The sequence below is a fragment of the Nuphar pumila genome, chromosome 13, assembly GCF_984573655.1.
Source record: "Nuphar pumila chromosome 13, dmNupPumi1.hap1.1, whole genome shotgun sequence".
NCBI classification, from domain to species: domain Eukaryota; kingdom Viridiplantae; phylum Streptophyta; class Magnoliopsida; order Nymphaeales; family Nymphaeaceae; genus Nuphar; species Nuphar pumila.
The window spans coordinates 11,654,458-11,678,041 of NC_143261.1; the positions used below are offsets into that span (position 1 = coordinate 11,654,458).

Below are 23,584 nucleotides of genomic sequence, written 5' to 3' on the forward strand. Positions count from 1 at the left end.
TCGAATTTTTTTTTTTTCAGTTTCTAATTCTGGGGTGGGCGACCACCCACCCCTGGCTCCGCCACTGCCTACGGTCATTGTACTGGCAGCGTAAAACTTTGAAGCTAGGACTCTTGCCCCCAGGGGCTATGCTGGATGTTGGTTTGTGTAGAGGGACGATGCCCATGAGAATCAAACCTTGACAGACGGTCTAGCAACCAATGCCCCACCCACTACACTACGCCACCCCCCCTTGGGGCCGCTATCAGTTCATTGAAAATATTCCCCTTTCCAATGCTCTTTCTCCATATATTTGCCCAAAATAGTTTGACCAACAACCTTCTCAGGTTCTGGCACCCTCTGCAAATCATGGTCACAAATCTCGTTATCGAGATTTTCTTTGCAAACGAAAATCTTGCACAAAAATTTAAAATTTTATTTTTCTTGAGAATATCTCAGCAAAATATCGGCATATTAAAATTTAAGAATATATAAAAAGGCATATAAAAATAAGAAACAACATTAAAATATAAAATCATAAATATCACATTAATAAAGCAATAATTTTGCACGATAACTACATGACATCGCATTTTTTTTTGGACTATATTGGATTTTGAAAATCGTGGTAAAAATCGCGAGATTTTTCAAGAAATGGCTGATATTTGTGACTACGCTCAGACCATGTCCCACTAAGGGTCTTAGGCATTTCTTAAATTTTTATACCTGGCCATAGCATTTGGTGATGAAGGGGGTTTTTGTCTGAACATAGAAAATAAATAATATTGCTATTTTAGGTAATTCATTCAGTGTTAGGACATATTAAGAACTTCTAAGTTTTTCAAGGTTAATATGGTCACTTCCTCTAAACAAGAACGGCAGGGTTTGTGTGTCATATCCCCGTTGCAGATAGCCATGATTGTCCGTTGTAGTCCACGGGACAATGATTTGGCGTCCCATGTCCCGCAAACTTTCTTGTCCCTTCGGTTACCCAAGCACGCCCTTTGTACAATTTGAGAAAAATATAAGGCAAAATTTTAACAACCTACACTTTCTCCACTTCAAAATACCAACCAATCTCCTGAAATATTCCAATTTTACATAGGGGATCTCAACAGGTGGGATTTACAGATTCGGTATTGAGTTTTTCATTGGAGCTCGAGTCTGAACCTGATTGTGTAAATATTGGATTTTAAGATAGAAAAAATCCAGATTCAGCATTATCTGATCTGAACCAACTCCAAGCCTAAATTCGATTCTGACCATGTAAGATCCGATTAGGTCGGAGTCGATAATGCCTAGATCTGATCTGAGTCGTACCTAAAGTTAAGTATTTCAAAGTAGCATAAATTATGAAAAACCCCTTTAAATACATCACAAAATAACTTTTATGTAATTCTCATGCCTGGACATATACAGTGGTTGACATTGCACCAAACTGTGGGGTTCTAAGCTTTCTGCAACACTGTAATCAAGAACTGTTGCTTGCTAGGATTTTATGATTGGTGTGCATACGGCATACTGAAAGTACCCTGAAATCTCTGCTTTTGAAACTAGGCTAGATACAATAACTCATTGATATTGTCGAACCTTTCTGTGATGAATGACTAACTTGCCTAGGCCCTTTATGTTTATGATTTGGTTCATCAGATGAAGTTTCCTTTCATTAGGGAATCCTATCTCTTTGCTAGATTGCCTGCTCTGGTTTTTCACCTCCAATCAGTTTAAAATCATATATATTCCCATGCTATATGATAACCGTAATCTTTTCTTTTTCTTTTTTCGAATCTCTTGTTGCATATTCCAAATCACATAATATCTAACCAGGGCTATTGAAAACTTTAGTTACATGTGAGAAACCGTTTTCAAAAAGTAGAATCCTAGTGTTTCCGAAACTTATAGGAAGCTAGTTTCCCTTAGGCAAATATGTTTCCTGCATGCTTTTTATATGTTTTCTTAAAATAAGAAATTCTTTTTTAATAAAAAGTTGAGATACATATGTTCTTTGAAAAAAGAATGTACGAATAAAGACAATCACTGTCCCCTTCTTCAAAGTCAATTAAGAACATACGCATAACAACCATCAATAATAGACTCAAGAAACACAAAATCATTATCTTTATTGTGGAAAGAAAACATGTTTTATAATGAAGGGAATAAACAAAACAAAAGAATCTATTACAAAAATCAGATTCCCTCTTAACATCAAAATCATTGTCCCTGGTAGTAACACACATCAAATAACAAAAAAAGAAAACAGGAGAAAGTTTCACAAGTCTTCATTTTCTTCTTTTGTTCCTTGATCAGTATGAATTGAGAGAGAGAGAGAGAGAGATTGGGGTATTTCCTGAAAGTGTTTTTTCTTCCCTTATCTCAAAATAAAATCTTACACTACAATGACTTCAATTTCTGTCATTGTTTTATTAAAAGTTTAGAATAGTTTTTAATCAACGCTGACAGTTATATGTGTTATACACACACACACACACACACACACACACATATATATATATATATATATATGTATTATGTATATGTGTATATTTATTAGAATGCATTTAGGTTAAATATGTACTTTTATTTTCTTCTTTTTTATTTTGATTTTTTGTATTTTCTATTGCATTAAGGACATTTTTGTATTTTAGCTAGGACAGCTAGCTAGCCGTTAGAGCTCCCTAACGGCTAGCTATTCTAGTCGTTAGGAGGCTCTAACGGCTAGTTCTCTAGCCTCTTTTGTATATAAATGGGACAAAGTCCATTGTATTGTAATGCATTCTTCTTGATGCATTTAGTGATTAATAAAATTATTATTTTTTTATTTTGTGAGTGCTCTCTCTTGTGTGCTCTTTATGAAAGTGCTTTGTTGCACTTGAGTTTTTGCCCATAAGTGGCATTTTAAGACTTTCTTATTGGACATCGTTTCATTACAATCAGTAATTTGGTTTTCTAGCATATGGAATCAGGTTGGATCAGTAGAAATCGGCTGATTTGACCTGATTGTAAAATATTGCATCAAATAACATTAGGGCTAGTCATATGATCTTCTATACCCTTGTCACATCAACAACAGCAAACTTGTTTGACAACTCACTAAACTTTGAGTAGAAGGTAGACATCCTTTCTCAAGGCTACCTTGTTCTTTGAAGCATTTCCATTAATATCACTTCTCAGATTAAGATTCTGATATCACAATACCACGTGGTTCTGTTGAACCATTTCTTTCTGGCTCCTTGAAAAACAACTCTTATTCTGTCACAAAAGGGAAAGGCTGCAGCAATCACCTAAACCTCCACACATATCATTCATGTGCATGATTTTCATTTTACATGTATATAAGAAAAAAAACACAGTTGCTTGAAACTTCAGTATCTAGCTTCAATGACTACTTTGAAGATCGAAATATGAACCATGCAGTCAACTACCAAGAACATCATCCAAGAATATACATCAGCAATTGACCATGTTTTTCAGAACTTTCACATGCTAACTTGTGCTATATTGGCATCAAATCCCTCATTTAAAACCTCCTAATGACCCTTTCTTGACCACTCAGCACAATAATTGAGTGCTCCCTCCAAATGACCCATCCTATGTATGTTCCATGAAAAATATGTCCGAACAAGAAAGTGGCAGAGATATTCTCAGGATGCCCATCCAACAATTGCAAATGTGCTTTTTGGTATTAGAGAATAACATTCGGATAGTGACTTAATATCAACAACATTTAACTCCTTTGCCAAAATAACCTCCATCCTAATAATCATGTTACAGACCATATGAATCTCAATGATCTTGCAAATAACCATCAACTATTTACTCGTCTAAAACTATTCTTTCCGATGTACAAAACTCTAAACCACACACACACACACACACGCACAAAGATCCCTAGCCATCCTGCATTTCTATTTAGTCTCACTTGCATGAGCTTCATATTTTTTTATTCTTCATTATATCCAACTTAGCACACTTTCCTATTAATTTCTTATATTCTACAAAACTGTAATGAAGTGCCAAATGAGTGAGACAATATCTCCAAGAGCAAGCACGAAACCACACACATACACAAGAAGCCACTAATGGGCAATATTGCAACAAACCACAAAAGTGGTAAAACACACAAAATAAGGTGAAAAAATATATTCCACTCACATAAGGTTTCACAAGAAGCTTGAAGAATACATGGGGCCAAGCCCCTTATTTATACACACTAAGGGACCCAAGGAGGGGCTCCCATAGAGTCGTTGGAGTCCCTCCAACGGTCATATTTATGACCGTTGGAGGGGTCCAACGACTCTTTGTAGACTCCTCTCAACCAATAAAGAAAGAAAAAAAAAAGGTAAAAAGAAAAAGAAAAAAAAGAAAAAAAAGAAAAAGCGCATATCTTTTAGGATATGTGTGTACAATGTGAAAAGACTAATTTACTCCTATTGGGTATTACAAAAGAAATACATATATTTATATATGTAGATAGACACATAGACATATATATATGTAATATATATGTGTATGTGTCATAATCTCTCTCTCTCTCTCTCTCTCTCTCTCTCTCTCTCTCTCTATATATATATATATATATATATATATATATATATATATATATATATAACATATTTTAACACCTCCCCCTCAAACACATGGTGAGATCACCGAGAGTTTGCTAAGGAGAAAGTTGAAACGAGGCGATAGCAAAGCTTTGGTGAAGAAGTCCGCCAACTGATACTCGGTAGGAACATATGGCAGTTGAATGGCGCCCCGTAAGAACTCATCACGAACATAATGACAGTCAATCTCAATGTACTTTGTTCTTTCATGAAAGGTGTGATTGCTGGCAATGTAGATATAACTCTTGTTGTCGCAGCACAACTTCGAAAGAGTTGAGAATGAGACACCCATATCTTTAAGCAAGCTTCTTAACCATACAATCTCAGTGGTGGTAGTGGTCATCGCATGATACTCTGTTTTGGTAGAAGAGAGAGATACTTTCTGTTACTTCTTACACCTTTATGAAATAAGTGACTCTCCAAGAAACACACAATAACCTGTGGTGGAAATACGATCATTAGGGTTACCCCCAATCAGAGTCAGTATAAGCAAGTAAAGTAAGAGGTGAAGAAGAGGGTAAGAATAATCATTTAGTTATGGTGTTTTTCAAATATTTGATAATCCTCATGACTGCGGCCATGTGAATGGTAGAAGGAGCAGTCTGAAATTGACTTGCATTATGAACCGCATGAGAAATATCGGGCCTGGTGATAGATAAATATGTTACTGACCCAATCAACTGACGATAAGGCGTGGGATCTGCTAAAGGAGTGCCATCACTGACTCTCATCTTGGCATTGATCACTTCTGGAGTCTCCACCTTGTCATCTGTCAGCCCAAACCGAGCAATAATGTCGGAGGCAAGCTTCATCTGAGAGAGAACATACCCCTTGGGGGAGTATGAAACTTAAATTCCTAAAAAATACCTTAGAAAACCAAGGTCAGACATATCAAAATTTTCTTTGAGAATATTTTTAATGAAGACAATACCCCTTTTTATCGTTACCTGTGATAATCATGTCATCAACATATAGCAACAAAATTGTTATGTACTCATTAGAAGTTTTAACAAACAAAGCAGTATCAGTAAAACATGAGGAAAAACCATTATCGAGAACTACTTTGCTAAAAAGATCATACTAAGCTTTTGGTGCTTGTTTAAGACCATAGAGAGCTTTATTTAACTTTAAAATATTTTTTTTACCAATTTCAAGACCTGACGAAGGATCCATAAGAACTTCTTCACATAGAGTTCCATTTAAAAATGCATTTTTAACATCAAGTTGATATATCAGCCATTGATTAATTGAGGCTAAGGCAATTAATGTTCGTACACTAGTCATTCTAGCTACTGGAGCAAAGGTTTTTTCATAATCAATCCCATATTCTTAGGCGTAGCCTTTTGCAACCAAACGAGCTTTGTAGCTTTCAAGAGATCTATCATATTTGATTTTGACTTTATATGCCCATCTACATCCAATTGCCTTTTCTCCTAAAGGTTGACGAATAATGCTCCAAGTTTGGGCTTTGTTAAGAGCCTCTAATTCAATTTTCATGGCTTCAATCCAATGTGGATGATCTTTAGCTTCTTTAAATGAAATAGGCTCATGATACGAATGTATTAACATGAGACAAGTCATATAATTCGGTGAAAAAGATTCATAAAATATAAATTTTTGTGGTGGCCTACTATTACGAGAAGATCTCCTAGGTAGATCAATAGGTTTTTCTAAAGAGAAGTCTTGAGAATATCTCTCAAGAGCAAGTTGATGTTCATTTCCTAACCGCCGGGTATATACATTTATATCATTAAGGTTTTCATTTTAACAAACATTACTATGTTGTGGTATATCATTATGATGTAAAATGCCATCACAAGTATTATCACAAATAATTGCATCAAGGGACTCAATTCTATGAGCTAAGTCAAATAGAAAGGAATAATCAATGTCTTCTCTAGATGTGTGGATATCAAAACCATTTTGTTCTTCAAGAAAGTTTACATTTCTTGACACATAGAGTTTATTGTTTCGAATATCATAGCATCTATAGCCTTTTTTATTTTCACCGTAGCCAATGAATACACATTCAAGAGCTTTGGGTGATAATTTATCTTGTCCTTGAACAAGTACAAAGCATTTACATCCAAAAATCCTTAGTCTATTAAAATTTGGAGTAATTTTAAATAATTTTTCAAAAGGTGATACATTTTTTAAAGAAGAAGAGGGCATACGATTGATAAGATATGTTGTGGTAAGAAGAGCTTCGGCCCAAAAGTTTTTAGGAACATTTTTAGAGACAAAAAGTGTTCTTGTAGTTTCAATTAAATGTTTGTTTCCTTTTCGCAAGACCATTTTGTTGTGGAGTTTTAAGACAAGATCATTGGTGCAAAATTTCATTTATTTTGAAATAATTTTAAAAATCTTTAGACATGTACTTACCTCCAGAATCAGATTTAAATATAGCTATATTGTTTTGAAATTGATTTTGAATAAGAACATGGAATTCTTTAAAATTAGTGAAGACATTGGATTTGTTTTTAATAATGTATACCTATGTATATCTAGTGAAGTCATCAATAAAAGTAACATAGTAGGAATATCTCCCTTTGAACATAACGGGTGCCGTCTCCCATACATCGGAATGCACAAGTTCAAAAGATCTTTTTGACACAAAATTACTATGCGAATAGGGAAGCGAATGAATCTTTCCAAGAATACAATCACTGCATGTAAATGTATTTGTATTACAAAATTTTTTCAAAAAAGGAAAGAGATACAACTTGAAAATACTAAGATGTCCAAGCCTCTTATGCCAAGTCTCAATATCTTTGGATTAAACATGATTACAAAATGATTTGGACGGCAAAGACAAAAAATCCATATAATAAAGATCCCTTCTTCTATGGCCTTGCCCAATCCGCTTCCTGGATCAGAGATTCTGTACATAGCAATGGGTAGGTGAAAAAGTGACATCACATTCAAAATCGGTAATTTGAGAAACGAAAAAAAGATTTAAATTAAGTTTTGGAATAATTCAGATTTTGGGAACAAAAAAATCTTTGTTTTGGTCATAAGTTTTGTCAAGGTTTCCAATGCCTTAACATCTAAGGATGTTCCATCGGCGGTGGAAACATATGATTTGAATTTATTGAGACTTGGTTTTGACAAAAGTGATGCATTTGGAATCACATGAAAGGAGGCACCCGAGTCAAGAATCCAAGAGGTCATACCTGAAAAAGAGGAGATGGTAGCACCGAAAGTGGAGGGAGAGGAGGAGGATGTAGAGGAATTCATCTTTATAAATTGTTGAAGAGTTTCTGTAAGATGAGCGATGGACTCCTTTATGTCTCCATCCTTCTTTGAATCTTTATTTGTGTTTGGAGGAATTTCACCAACGGAAGCCACCTTCTTCTTGAATTTGGGGCAATCCGGACGAATATGACCCGGTTCATTACAGTTATGACAAATAATTTTTCTTCTCCCACCACCATTATTCTTCCAAAAATGGGGTGTTTATATGATCTTATATTGTTTCCGAGTCTAGACACGGCATGAACTTCATCAACATCTCTTTTCAAGGCCAAACAAGTTTCTTCTTGACATAAGTCGGCCAAAATGTCACTTAGAGGAGTAAAAGCCTTATGAAGAAGGGATCCTCTAAGTTGCTTAAATTCGGGATGAAGTCCATGAATAAATTGGAAAAATCTCTCTTTTTCCATTTGCTCTTGCCTCATGGTAATAACACTACCTTCCCATTGAAGTTCAAAAAGAATAAGTTCATCTCATAAAGAAGATAGGGCACTATAATAGTCCCTAATACTTATATCACCTTGCTTGGTAGCTCTTACCTTTTCTTGTAGAAAGAAATGCCTAGTAAGGTCTCTTTGAGTGTACATGCCTTTCATAAATAACCAAGCTTCATTAGCCTTCTTGAACTTTGCAAGATTTGCACAAATCTTTAATTCGACATTATTCATGAACCATGCTAGAATTTTAGCATGCTCACTTTCCCAATCTTTCATTTTTGAAGAGAAGTCAAGAATAACCTTCTCCTTTTCCTCTTTGTTTAATGCTCTTTCCTCATTTCCTTCAAATTTAGTTAACTTCAATTGTGGTTCCGGAATGGTTCCACACACCTAACCCCAAAGTTTTTTACCTTTGAGGTTATTTTCCATAGTGGTTGCCCACATTCAGTAATTGGTCCCATCCAATTTGAATGAGAGGTCGATTTTTGCATCCTTGTTGGCCATTTATAGAAAAAGAGTTTGAAAGCAAGAAAGATGAGTGATATTACTTGTCAAGAGAGGATCCAATGAAGTTTTTTCAACCAAGGCTCTGATACCATGTAATGAAGTGCCAAATGAGTGAGGCAATATCTCCAAGAGCAAGCACGAAACCACGCACATACACAAGAAGCCACTAATGGGCAAGATTGCAACAAACCACAAAAGTGGTAAAACACACAAAATAAGGTGAAAAAATATATTCCACTCACATAAGGCTTCACAAGAAGCTTGAAGAATACATGGGGTCAAGCCCCTTATTTATACACACTAAGGGACCCAAGGAGGGGCGCCCATAGAGTCGTTGGAGCCCCTCCAACGACTCTTTGTGGACCCCTCTCAGCCAATAAAGAAAGAAAAGAAAAAAAGGTAAAAAGAAAAAGAAAAGAAAGAGCATATCTTTTAGGATATATGTGTATAATGTGAAAAGACTGATTTACCCCTATTGGGTATTACAAAAGAAATATATATATATATATATATATATATATATATATATATATATATTTTATATGTAGATAGACACATAGACATATATATGTAATATATATGTGTATGTGTCAACTCCGCCTGTGTATAACTGTTTAGTTATACATTGTCGGTCCCAAGTCCGGATAAAGGAGGAGGGTTGCGGTAGGCCTGTGACAGCCAACATAAAAACTTAGTCATACCCTATGAAAATGAACCAATATGAGAATTTTGTTGGGGCGTTCCCTACTGAGCGACGCGCTGTACTCTCTAGGCCCGGAGGCAGTGATAAATGGGCAAGGGTTGCTAGGTCGTCACCCAGAAGCGACGCGTCACACCGGCGCCCAGGTGTGGTGTCAAATAGGCAAGGGTTCCCTCACTTTGTTGGACGGGTGGGGCTAAAGAAGTTAGTCCAAGACCATAAAATTAGGTTAGCCACTTGGAACATAGGGTCTTTAACTGGTAAGTTGGTAGAGTTAGTAGATGTTATGTGTAGGAGAAAGATTGATATTTTATGTCTACAAGAGACCAAATGGGTAGGTGAGAAAACAAAAGTGATAGAACCTTGGGGATATAAGATTTGGTATACAGGAATAAATAGGAATAGGAATGGAGTAGGGATTGTTATGAGTCGTCAGTTTATAGATAATGTAGTTGAGGTCCGTAGGAAGGGTGATAGAATTTTACTTATTAAATTAGTATTAGGTACGGATATTATTAATATTATTAGTGTTTATGCACCTCAAGTAAGTTTAGATGATTCCATTAAGCATCAATTTTGGGGAGATTTAGATGGAGTAGTACAAGGGATATCTTATGGAGAAAAGCTTTTCATCGGCGGTGACCTTAATGGACATGCAGGCATTAGTAGGGATGGATTTGAGAGTATCCATGGAGGCTATGGTATAGGAGAAAGAAATGAAAGTGGAGAAAGGATTTTAGATTTTTGTTTGCCCTATGATATGATCTTAGCAAACACTTGGTTTAGGAAGAGGGAGTCTCACCTAGTAACATTTAAAAGTGGGGTTAATACGAGTCAGATAGATTTTTTCCTACTTAGAAAGAGAGACAGGGGTTGTTGCATCGATTGTAAGGTTATACCGGGAGAAAGTGTAGCTACACAACATAGAGTCTTAATTTTAGATCTTAGAATTAGACAATGCCGCAAAAGGGATAGACATAGGATAGATCCTAGAATTAAGTGGTGGGCACTGAAAGGAGCTAAACAAAGAATGTTTGTAGAGCAGGTAGTTAAGGAAGCTGATTGGTGTCTCAAGGAGGATTCAAAATCAATGTGGAATAAAATAGCGGGTGGCATGAGAAAAGTGGCTAAGGAGGTATTTGGTGAGTCTAAAGGCGGTGCACCACTAGGTAAGGATACATCATGGTGGAACAAGGATGTCAAATTAGCTATTAAGGTTAAAAGAGAGGGTTATAGAAATCTAAGTAAGAGTCGTGATAATGAGAATTTGGAGAAGTATATGATAGCAAAGAAGGAAGCTAAAAAAGTAGTTTCAAACGCGAGGGCTAAGGTATATAAGGAGGTTTATGACAAGTTGGATACCAAAGAAGGCGAGAAGGATATTTATAGGCTTGCAAAGATGAGAGATAAGAAATCAAGGGATTTGGGTATGGTTAGATGTATCAAAGATAAAACACAAAGGGTTTTAGTCAAAGATGAGATTAAGGAGAGATGGAAAGATTATTTTGACAAGCTATTTAATGATAGTCATGCTCAAGATCTTGGAGAATTCTCCATTCCTTTTCATGAGATAAATCGTGACTTCATGCGCAAGATTCAAAAGAAAGAAATTGCAGAGGCTTTGAAGAAAATGAAATCAAGAAGGACAGTTGGCCCAGATGGTATACCTATCGAGGCTTGGAAATGCTTGGGAGAGAAAGATTTAGACTGGTTGACAAATCTTTTTAACTTGATTTGGCGAACAAATAAGATGCCTAATGAGTGGAGGAAGAGTACTTTGGTGCCTTTATATAAGAATAAGGGTGATATACAAGATTGCACAAACTATCGTGGGGTAAAACTCATGAGTCATACTATGAAACTTTGGGAGAGGGTGATTGAGTCTAGGTTGAGGAAGGTTGTCATGATATCGGAGAATCAATTTGGTTTTATGCCTGAAAGATCAACTATGGAAGCTATACATCTCCTTAGACAACTTATTGAAAGATATAGAGAGAGGAACAAAGATTTGCATATGGTTTTTATTGATTTAGAGAAGGCATACGATAGAGTACCTAGGGACGTTCTCTGGTGGACAATGATGAAGAAAGGTGTTTCTCTCAAGTACATTAGTATAATTAAAGATATGTATAAAGGAGTAGTAACCAATGTCCGCACTTGTGGAGGGGTGACAACCAATTTTCCCATAACGGTTGGGTTACATCAAGGATTTGCATTAAACCCTTTCTTATTTGCTATAGTGATGGATGAGCTTACGAGATCAATTCAAGAAAATCTGCATTAAGCCCTTTCCTGTTTGCTGATGATATTGTTTTGATTGATGAGTCTAGAGTTGAGGTTAATGCTAAGTTAGAATTATGGAGACAGACATTGAAAGCAAGATGTTTTAAGTTGAGTAAGAGTAAGACAGAATATATTAAATGTCGGTTTAGTAAGGAACGAAGTAGTGATGGGAGTGTAGTGAAGCTTGGTGAGTAAGAAATACCGGTGGATGACTGTTTCAAATATTTGGGATCTATCATTCAAAAGTATGGAGAAATTGATGGAGATGTAAATCATAGGATAAAGATTGGGTGGATGAAATGGAAAAGTGCAACTGGAGTGTTGTGCGATCGTAGAATGCCATTGCGGTTGAAGGGAAAGTTTTATAGGACGACTATTAGACCCACTTTACTATATGGTACGGAATGTTGGGCTGCCAAGAGACATCATATTCAAAAAATGAGTGTAGCTGAGATGCGGATGCTTAGATGGATGTGTGGAAATACAATAAAAGATAAGATTCAGAACGAGGAGATACGTAAAAAGGTAGGTGTTGCACCCATTGAAAATAAGATGTGAGAGAATCATTTACGATGGTTTGGACATATTCGATGAAGGCCTAATGATGCTCCAGTTAGAAGGTTGGAGAAATGGGAAAATATATTAGTTAAAAGAGGTCGGGGTAGGCCTAGGAAGACTTGGATGGAGATGATAGGAAAGGATATGAATGCTTTGAACCTCACCGAGGACATGGCATTGGATAGAAATGATTGGAGGAAAAGGATTCATGTGGAAGACCCAAAATGAATTTCTTTTTTGGTTCATATCGCTGACCCCAATTGTTTTGGGATGAAGGCGTAGTTGTTGTTGTTGTTGTATATATGTGTATGTGTCATAATCTCTCTCTCTCTCTCTCTCTATATATATATATATATATATGTATAACATATTTTAACAAAAACTACCCAATAGTTCTTGGCTAGCATGCTCAACCACAAGCATCCATGCAAGTGTGAGAAACCTCTCTTACAATAAAAGGCTAATGCTAATCATCACTTGTAGGAAATATCTAACTTTGCTTCTCACATGGCTAGGCTTTGCAATAATGCACGACATACATAGTAAATACCAACTACCATGACAACTTCTAGTAGAACTCATTTAAATTTGGCGAAGTTCAAAAATAGCTACCAATGGAGTAAAATCCCCCATTAACCCTGAAGTTTCATGAAAGTTTGGCATGATACTTGGTGAAAGCATAACTAACCGAAGCTCCACACGATTTCTACATTTATATTGTAGATAATCTCCTTTTTTATGCACTGATCAAACTCCTATGTTCCATGTCTTGACAAGAATTTTTGAATGCCTATGCTTTGTTTGCTTAAGCAAGAATCTGGCACCACTAACTACCAACGGATGAATGTTCATGCCCAGGAAGAGAGAAATGTTATTGTTGTTCAAATCAGCCACAAGTATTGGTTATATCTCGGCGAGGTATAATATCGATTTTCTGATAAATCTCGGAAAAATCTCAGAAAAATCTTGCAACTTAAAAAAAATAAAAAAAAAATAATAAAAAATAAATTGTAAAGTCCCATTTCCTCTTCCTTCCTCTTTTTTCTCTTGCTTCCCTTTTCTTTCTTTCTTTCTTTCTTTTTCCTTCCTTCCCTTGCTTCTTTTCTTTTCTTCCTTGCCTTCTTTTTTCTTCCTTTTGTCCTTTTTTCCTTTCCTCTTTCTTTCCTTCCTCTTCTTTCTTTCCCTGTTACGGTTCTGGCTGGGTTGCACAGCGATAATATCACGATATATTTAAGTTGCTTATATTTTGAAAATATCACAATATATTGCCATTAATATCATTGTTCAATTTCTAGCATTAATATCACAATATTTTCAAAATATCGACGATATCTATGACTATGGTTAAAATATGTATATTTTGTATTTTTTCCTTTTTATCTTAGGTTGTAACTAGGAATCTCTTGTATACACTTTTTCTTTTCTCTTTCCTGTTTATTTTGGTCATAAGTTGTGTAAACTTTGGTAGTTGGTACATAGCTTGTGTCCTTGTGTCATAAGTCTGTTGTCATAAGCTTGGCAGCTATCATGCAATAGCTGTTAATATATATATATATATATATACTTGATAGGGGTATTTTGGTCATTTTACATAATTGTTTCTAGAAACAACTATTTTAATAGGTAGTTTATTTTTTCTTTTCTTTTATTTAAATAATTTTTTATATGCATTGGGGGTCCCACATAGAGTCGTTGGGACCCCCAACGGTCATAAATATAACCGTTGGGGGCTCCCAACGACACCATGTGGGAGCCCCCAATGGTTCTTCTTTTTCTCTTTCATCAACTGAAGTTGAATATAGGACAATGGCCACAACTACTATGGAATTAGTCTGGCTTCGACGTCTACTTTCCGATATGGGAGTTAAAAGTCCAAAAGCATCAAATCTGTGTTGTGACAACAAGAGCTCTATCTATATTGCAAGCAATCGGACATTTCATGAACGCACTAAGCATATAGAAATGGATTGCCATTATGTTCGAGAGGAATTTTTGCGTGGCACCATTAATCTTCCCTATGTTGCTTCAAAATATCAGTTGGCCGATTTCTTCACCAAGCCTCTCGCTGCTCCTAGGTTTCACTTTCTCTTAAGCAAACTTTCGGTTATCCAACCGTAAGTTTGAGGGGAAGTGTTAAAATATGTAATCTCATATAATATCTCATATGTAATCTCATAGACATGTAATGTTTTATCTCCTTTCTAATTAGGATTTTTAGTTTAATTAATTCTAGTTGAAATACAACTAGAATTAGCCAAACCAGTCCATCATTGGACTGATTTGGCCTTTACCTTTTTGACTAGTCAAAAAAGTACCTTTTTGACAAAGTCAAAAAGGTAAATCCAAAGGGAGTTGTTGGACTCCCCAATGGCTCTATTAGAGCCGTTGGAGAGTCCAACAGATCCCTTAAGGCTTCTCTCTACCTCTCTATAAATATGGGGTTATTCCCCTTGTAAATACTTACTCTTGTTTGGGATTTTATCCCAAATCAATAAAGTTGTTTATTTTTCATATTTTTATACATGTTTCGGGTAGTGTGTATTCTTTAGTTCTCTTTGTGAACCTTTGTGGTTCTTATGGTGTATTTGTGAGAACTTGTTGAGAGACATTTGTTGTAGTATATTTTTCACTTTCTTACGGGGGGCAGCCCCATATGGCTGTTGGGGCAGCTCTAAGAGCTATATGGAGTTGTCCTAATCACACAAATACAAAAGCAAAGGTGAAAAGGACAAAAAAAAGAAAGTGAAAAAAGACAAAAGTAAAAAAAGAAAAAGTGGGCTGAAGAAATAGAGTGCAAAAGATAAAAGTAAAAGAAGGAGATAAAGTGGGTTGACGCCTATGAAGTAAAAGGACCGAAATACCCCTGATGGGTATTTCGGTTTACAGTATATGCATATATTAACAAGTATGTCTTTCCTAAGTTCTCTAATAGGTTAGTTTGGGTATAAAGTTTATACCTTTTTGACTTTTGTGAGGGTTACATACTTACCTGTCACCTTTTAAAAAAGAAAGAGAGAAAGAAGGGTAGAAAAAGAAGTTGCTTTGTCTCCTTGAGTTCCTGCCTCCTCGAGTTCCAACTTTCTTGTTCCAGCCTGCTTTGTCTCCTCCAGTTCCAGCCTCCTCGAGTTCCAGTCAACGTGAACAGGGAAAGAAAGAAGAGAAAGAGGAAGGGAAGGAAGAAAAGAAAGAAGAAAGAAGAAAGAAGAAAGAAGAAAGAAGAATTTATGTCATATTATGGCTCATTTGCTTTACATTTATTTTTTCTTATTTTTTTCAATTTTTTCATTTTTTTATAAATCCCAAGATTTATTAGAAAAGTGATAGTATCTCAATATTATACCTTGTTGAGATATAGCCGATATTGATATTTGTGACTATCATGGTCATATCGTGTCGTACAATACGGTATGATATGTATCGTTACTTTTGTGTTTTGCGATACGATACAAACTCGTACCGCAATATGAGTGTGTATTGTACCTGTATCAGGTGTATCGTACGATACAATATCGGTGCACTTAAAAAAGGCTGAAAGTTGGTTTATCTTTTTTCATTTTAGGTTTAAAAGGCCTCCTGAGGGCCGAGTTCTTCATATGTCTAGAGTCAATTAGAAGGGAACCCATGAACCCTAAGTTCTGTGAGATCGATTTGGTGGCCAATTCGTCCACAAGAGAGAAGGATTTTGCGATTTTATCAAGAGTGCATTTCTACCATTCTTTCATTCAAGAAAATGGGCTAAGGTAGAAAATCTATATTCTTTGCTTCTTATTGAGTGTTTTTGGGGAAATGTGTGTTTAGTGCTTCTTATTCTTCGCTTTTTATTGATTTTTTTAATTGGTTATGTTTTATTTTAGATCCTTCGATGTTGACTTCACATTCATGTCATATTAGAGATGATCCTGCAGAAGTATTGATGATATACCACGACTAGGGTTACCATTGAATTTGAGATATTTTCTTTGTGATGCTATTATTATAGGTGGACTGCATAGATTTAAGCAACATATTGCAGGCAATATCAAAATGTACGTCCATGTGATTCTCTATCTATTTAATTTTTGTGAATCTCTCTCTCTCTCTCTCTCTCTCTCTATATATATATATATATATATATGTGTGTGTGTGTGTGTGTGTGTGTGTGTAGGAGAATAACGTCAGATGGGATGGGTGTCCAATAAGGGTCAGAAAAACGGTTGCATGCCGCGTATCCAAAAAAAGACCCTTTAAAGGTGGCTTTTGACAGCTGCTAAAGGGTCTGGTGGAAAAAAACCCTTTAGTAGCAATCACGACCACCGCTAAAGGGTCATTTTTTTATGTAATGCACGCACTACTGATTGCATGTGTCCAGCGTAATGTTGAACTATTTATGAGTTTGACGTTACTCTCATATATATATATATATAGAGAGAGAGAGAGAATGTGGTAATTGCTAACCGCCATGCTAACCAGGATTTCGAAGAGCTTTTTATGTTTTCCATAAATCTGACCGTATAGATGTGTTCTACATGCTTGATTTTATAGGAATCAACTCTTGGATCATCCGATCCTCATATGCAGGTTGGTTTTTATAAGGTTTAAATAATTGACGATCTAAGATTTTCCTAAATATTCAAGGCTTAACAAATCATGTATTTAATAAAAAAAACATGACCCAAGTATCGTTTCCTAGTAAATTGACCATATCAAACACATCTGTAGGGTCAGATTTATGTAATACATGAAGAAAACCCGTCAAAAGCCTGGTTAACATGGCATATATATATATATATATACATACCGCACACACACACATGAACAAGTTTTTTTCCATAGCAACACATGAACAAGCTATAGCTGGGAAAATTCCTGCAAGCATTATCCTTGTTTGCCAACAAAGCACAAATAAGTTGCACTTTAGATTACACCCTCTACTACAAATCCAGACTGCAAATTCTTCAACCCTAGCATGCCTTTAAAAAAAAAAGCATGATTTTATGAGTCATGAAAACTTAGTACATTGTGAGTCATTGATTTTTGAAGCCTTCCTAGGACTTGCCTACGTGTAATCCTATGATCTAAGAGTCTATTGTGACTAAATAATACACAGATCACATCTAACCAGGGCTACTTATTGTTGAATTAGAAGAAATTCGAAGAAGAAGAATTTTGCAAAAATGCAGAGATGAAAGAGTTCCAACTATTGTTCCAAATTGTGAAGATGATGATGACTTGCCAAAAAAATGACCCAACATAAAGAGATCATCGAACGATAGTTGGATGCAGAACTCAGGAAATACTATCCTGATGTTTGGCAAATAGGCTCTAGAAGATAGTTTAGTTTTAGGATCTTTATAGTTTAGAACTTTAGAGATGAAGGTTGGCATATAAAATATTGGTTAAATGTAATATTTTTAGTTATCATGAACTCTTAGTAGTTCACTTATGACTTATGACATTTTAGTATGACTTGGATGTGAATTTAATATTATTAGTTAGTTGGTTAAATGTAAGGCATTAATTGTGTTTAAAATTTAAATTATGTAATTGTCTTTTATTTACATTTTCAGTTATTAGTTGCATGGGTGAAAATAAATACTCTAGAATTATAGATTCATCCAAGGGAGAAAAAAACAATCAAAAAATGAAACAGTAACAAAACCATATAATACTATTACTATTAACTTAACTATAACTACTTTATTCAATTATAGCTATACTATTTATAAATAGTAGTATAGATCATATTATTATTATAGGAATATAGTATACATAAAAAAGAAATAGAAATTAGGAGACTCTAGTTGCCTTCATATGTGATTTTATGGTTGTATTTTGTGAGATTCATCATTGTTTTATGTGATATGATTTTTTTAGAATTTATGCTAAATTATTTTTATTTTTTTAGAATTTTTGGATTTTTTTTATTAAAATTTTACAATATGATACGATATGGTATTACTTTGGGCCCGACCGATACAATACTGACAACCTTGGTGACTATGGTTCCAATTATGTGTATGTTTTTTCTTGGCCAAACCATTTTGTTGTGATGTATTGGCACAAGACCTTTGATGTAAAATATCATTGGTTTTCAAATATTCTTTGAAATTTTTTGACATAAATTATTCTCCCGAATCCGAGCGAAAAATCGATATGTTGGTTTTGAATTAATTCTTAATGAGGTTATGAAAAGTTTTAAAGATTTTAAAAACTTCATATTTGTGCCTAAGAAAGTAAATCCAAGTATATTTAGAAAAGTCATCCACAAATATTACATAATAAACATAACCACCTTTAGAGGCAATGAGTGTGGGACCCCAAAACATCCAAGTGCACTAATTCAAGAGGTTTAGATGAAGAAAAACTTCTTTTTGCAAATAGAAGAGCTTTAATTTTGCTAAGAATACAATTAGTACAATAAAAAATTTTATTACAAAATTTTTTCAAATGTAATACATAAGACAATTTATATATGCAAGGATGACCTAGCCTTTGATGCCACAAAAAAACATCCAAGTTTTGTACATTGCAACAAAAGGTATCTTTTGGAATAATCAACTAATTCATATAGTAGAGATCGCCCTCCCTATGGCCTTCCCTAACTAGAGATCTTGCATCAAGCATTGGTTTGATGAGAAGGAAATACTACACCCATTTTCGACAATTTGGGAAACCGAAAGTAAATTAAAGTTTAGTTTTGGAACAAATCTAATTTTGGGAACGGAAAAGTTTGAAAATTTGTTAAAATCTTCAATTCCTTTTATCTCAAGAGAAGACCAATCAGCGGTAAAAACATAAGTTTTACTTGAATTAGTGCCACAATGGAAGAGCAAAGAATCATTTGGGTCATATGAAAAGAGGGCCTACCTGTCTAATTCTCATATAACATCCATTAGAAAATTACTATCAGCTCAAGATCTCCTTATCATCATGCCTATGCTAAGGAAGAGGTAATAGTAAGACTTCATAGAGAAATGCCTACATAAACTGAGCTTAAATCTGGCTAAGAAAAGGAGAGGATTACTATAGGTATGAGATGATAATTGTTTTGACAAACAAAGAGGGGAAAAAGAAAGGTTAACAAAGCGGAAGGACATGGCTTCAGGAACAATAACAGATACATCATACATGTGATATCCAAGGAAAGGAATAAAGAGAACCAGTTCTTCCGCACCAAACAAACTGAATACACACACTCTGATCTCCACCACCATCATGTTCTACATAAAAGCACATATAAAAAGGCAAAGCTCATGCATTTGCTTGAAGTACTGGTTAATAGGAAAACAACTACCGATGAATGACTGCCTTAGACATCTAAAGTAGAACAACCATGCAAGGAACATATATTAACAGATTTCTGCACAGTATGTATAGAAAAGAAAAAGGGAATAAAAATCCTGCTCCATGGTAACCAAAAGAATCCAGATATTGATAAGAAAAAATGTGTAAAAATAAGTTAGCAACACAGAAAACTCAGGGTATACAATCTTTCGCTCCAACAGTGATACAAAACTATAAACCCAGAGCACACAACCTTTCACTCTAACATTGATGTCAGTTCGAAAAAATTCTGCTTCCTTGGTGATAAAAATTACATCTAGTTTCATGCATCAGTTTCAAAAGGAACCTGCTCCCACAGAGAGCATCACATTCCATCTCAGGTATCAAAAAAGCAAACAAAAAAAAGGGAATCAAAAAAGAAAAGAAAAGAAAAGAGAAAAAGATACATTAAAATTTATGACAGAGATTGGTCTTGATAATGGTTTCAATGTTTACCTAAAAAGGAAATCATATCATAATCCACATGATTTACAAAGAGAACAACCCACTTCCCCAAAGCAATAAACGAAAACTGGAACCATTCCGGAAGATGGGCAATCCCATATACATTATATCGAAACCAAAATCATCGCTTACACATTGCTTTGCTTGTACTGCTTTGTATCAAGCACTTGCTTCCCACACATAGCGCAGACGCCTGCAAAATTAGACAAAGAGTAGGCTCAAGAGCTAAGCCAAATCCAACCACTCGCCTCCTTAAAGTACCAACACATCAAAGCCGTCACTCTAATTCCCAATTTTGGCAAAGAAGGGAGAGAATGAGATACAACCCTCTGAGAGGAATCACAGTACCTTTGGTATAGGCACAAGTATGGCAGTACTTGGCATCTTGGTGCACCTGCTGCTTGCATATGATGCATTTGGCCGTCCCATAGGGCGTCCATCTGAGAACACCAAGCACACAAATTACCCATCAATAACAGTTTGATGGTTTAGAAGATTACCAACAACACGGGAAAAGGAGACCGTAGAACAAGAAAGAGAGGAAGGCGGACCTGTGCTTCTTAGAGAGGAGCTTGTTCTCGTTGATCTTGCGGCCACCGCTCTCGTTTGTGTTGCTGGCTCCTTCCTTCCATTTGTCAGGGACGATCACCTTCGCCAGCTTCTTCTCACCTGTCCATCTCCCCACATATCAAAATATACGGATTCACGGAGAGAGAGAGAGAGAGAGAGAGAGATGCATACACTTGTCGCACACCATGGCGCCCGCTCTTCCTCAGAGCTCTGTAACCGCAAGAAACTGTAGGGGAGGAGATGCGTTGCGCGATGAGAGAGAGAAAGAGAGACGGCTTGGCCGAGCCTTAGCTAGTAGCTACGGTCAAACGGTTTGATCCGAACCCACTCACCGACTTTGGTTAGGACCAATGTTGTTAAAATCGGGTTCACTAGGTGAATCGGTTTCTTTAGAAAACCAAAGAATCGTCTTCAAATAGTTAGGTTTTTATTCAAAAAAATAAAAATAAAAAACCAAATTTGGTCGATTCTGAACCCCAAATTTCGGATGATTTGGACGATTCAAGCCAAAATAGGTCATTTTTGAAGGGAGGTAATCGAACCCTGTTTTGAATCAGCTAAGGGCCGATTCCATCTGAATCGGCCGATTAATTCCCATTTTGACAACACTGGTTAAGACCACTTGATTTGAACCCATTGCAAGCAAACCCAATGGCCAAATAAGTTCATAATTTTGATAAATGATACAAGTCTAGTTCGTGTGGTAAGCGGGGTCTTGTGCCAAGCTGAAGGCCCAGGTTCGAATCCCTCTGCCACTTGGGTGGCTGCCCTAAAACCCAAAAGAGGAATGTTGTTTTTCCTCTCCCTTGCTTCCGATACCAGTCAAGAACGTGAAGGAGAAGGAGGGATCCCTCTCTACTTGTTTGAATATCAATCAACCTTTATGGATCTGAACAAATGGTGTTTACCCCATCAATTCGCCTCATTGGAGTTCTTCGATCATGCGGAGGCTGCTTGTGGAAAGAATGATCTGATGTCGACCACCGAACTGGTCCATCCGAGCACTGTTGGGATTGAGGACGTGGGAACTATCTTGGCCAACAACGATCTCATCGAAGCTAAGACTGATCATTTTCTCTCTCTTGGGTTTTCTTTTGTTGCATTGATTGTCGTAGTTCCTATTTTGGCTTTCATATCATAATAGTTGGTTAACTTGAGGGAGTGAAAGTTGATTGATTATGGTTGTGTGAATTATTTGTTCTTAGAAATAGCTGTTTAGGACAGGTTTAAGTGCTCACACATTTTTTGTGTTCAATCATCTGTTGACTGTCATACGGCTGTCTCAATGAGCAGATTCAACCATTCTTGTTAGATAATTCTCGCTGGTTTGATTCCTATTCTTTAGTTATCCATTTTCCAAGCTAATTGATTGGATTTGGAACGTTGTTTGCTGTTATCATTTTGCACTTTATCAACAACATGACAAAACTGTTGAGGATGATCTGTTTTTTTTAAGCTTCCTAATAGATATATGTTGTTGTCCTTTGCACTGTGAACATTTGTCTACTGTAGCGATGTTCTTTTCATTTGTTGATTAGCCTTTTAGGGAATGTTTGATGGTTTGTGTAGGATTGGAAGAAATGAACAAAAAAGAACAGAACATTGATTTTTTGCGTTCCGTTACAACTGTACCACATACAACATTTATTTGGACCTTACGTAGATGTTATTCCAAATGTCCCATGTTTGATGAGCGAACAACTTGGACAAGAGTCATAAAACAAAAGACGCTACAAAATGCAGAAACAACTTATACAATGCCTTCCAAAGGCGAAAAACAAAATCATTTCATCTTTCACCTTGTTTGTGCAAATTCCTAAGGTTGTATAAGTTCGGGATTGTCAATTCAAATTCAAGCTCAACAAACTTGAATATGAATGCCCATCCAATAAAAACAAAAGGATCGCACATAGAATCACGTGTGATCCTTTTGTTTTTCGCCATCACTTTCCTTCACTTCTTGTCACTTTTCACTCACTTCCTCATCACTTCTTATATTTTTTATATTAGAAAATTCTGACTGTGTATAACTTATACACTGCCGGTCCCAAGCGTGGATAAAGGAGGAGGGTTGCGGTAGGCCAGTGACAGCCAGCATAAAAGCTTAATCACACCCTATGAATATGAACCAATATGAGAATTTCGTTAGGGCGTTCCCTACGGAGCAACGTGTTGTACTCTATAGGCCCGAAGGCAGTGATAAATGGGCAAGGGTTGCTAGGTCATCGCCCAGAAGCGACATGTCACACTGGTGCCCGGGTATGGTGTCAAATAGGCAAGGGTTCCCTCACTTTGTTGAACGAGTGGGGGTAAAGAAGATAGTTCAAGACCATAAAATTAGGTTAGCCACTTGGAACATAGGGTCTTTAACTGGTAAGTTGGTAGAGCTAGTAGATGTTATATGTAGGAGAAAGATGAATATTTTATGTTTACAAGAGACCAAATGGGTAAGTGAGAAAGCAAAAGTGATAGAACCTTAGGGATATAAGATTTGGTATACATGAATAAATAGGAATAGGAATGGAGTAGAGATTGTTATTAGTCGTGAGTTTATAGATAATGTAGTTGAGGTTCGTAGGAAGGGTGATAGGATTTTACTTATTAAATTAGTATTAGGTACAAATATTATTAATATTATTAGTGTTTATGCACCTCAAGTAGGTTTAGATGATTCCATTAAGCGTCAATTTTGGAAAGATTTAGATGGAGTAGTACAAAGGATATCTTATGGAGAAAAGCTTTTCATCGGCGGTGACCTTAATGGACATGTAGGCATTAATAGGGATGGATTTGAGAATATCCATGGAGGCTATGTTATAGGAGAAAGAAACGAAAGTGGAGAAAGTATTTTAGATTTTGGTTTGTCCTATGATATGATCTTAGCAAACACTTGGTTTAGGAAGAGGGAGTCTCACCTAGTAACATTT

General features: G+C 35.9%; 1 protein-coding gene across 1 annotated transcript; it reads right to left on the minus strand.

Annotated features, from left to right (window-relative positions):
- Positions 1-20,001: 20,001 nt before the first annotated feature.
- LOC149817759 (uncharacterized) lies at positions 20,002-20,918 on the minus strand. Its single transcript, XM_089985669.1, has 4 exons — positions 20,829-20,918; positions 20,639-20,756; positions 20,436-20,527; positions 20,002-20,280 (listed from the first exon to the last, which is right to left on the minus strand). The coding sequence occupies exons 1-4, from the start codon at positions 20,842-20,844 to the stop codon at positions 20,216-20,218; spliced, it is 291 nt and encodes a 96-aa protein (XP_089841795.1). The 5' UTR covers positions 20,845-20,918; the 3' UTR covers positions 20,002-20,215.
- Between the last annotated feature and the right edge of the window lie 2,666 nt (positions 20,919-23,584).

Excerpts from the sequence above, each read along its gene's own strand:
- LOC149817759 (XM_089985669.1), bottom strand. Across the intron at positions 20,528-20,638 it reads CTCCTCTCTAAGAAGCACAG|ATGGACGCCCTATGGGACGG; the intron begins GTCCGCCTTCCT and ends TGGTGTTCTCAG. Across the intron at positions 20,281-20,435 it reads TACTTGTGCCTATACCAAAG|GCGTCTGCGCTATGTGTGGG; the intron begins GTACTGTGATTC and ends CTAATTTTGCAG.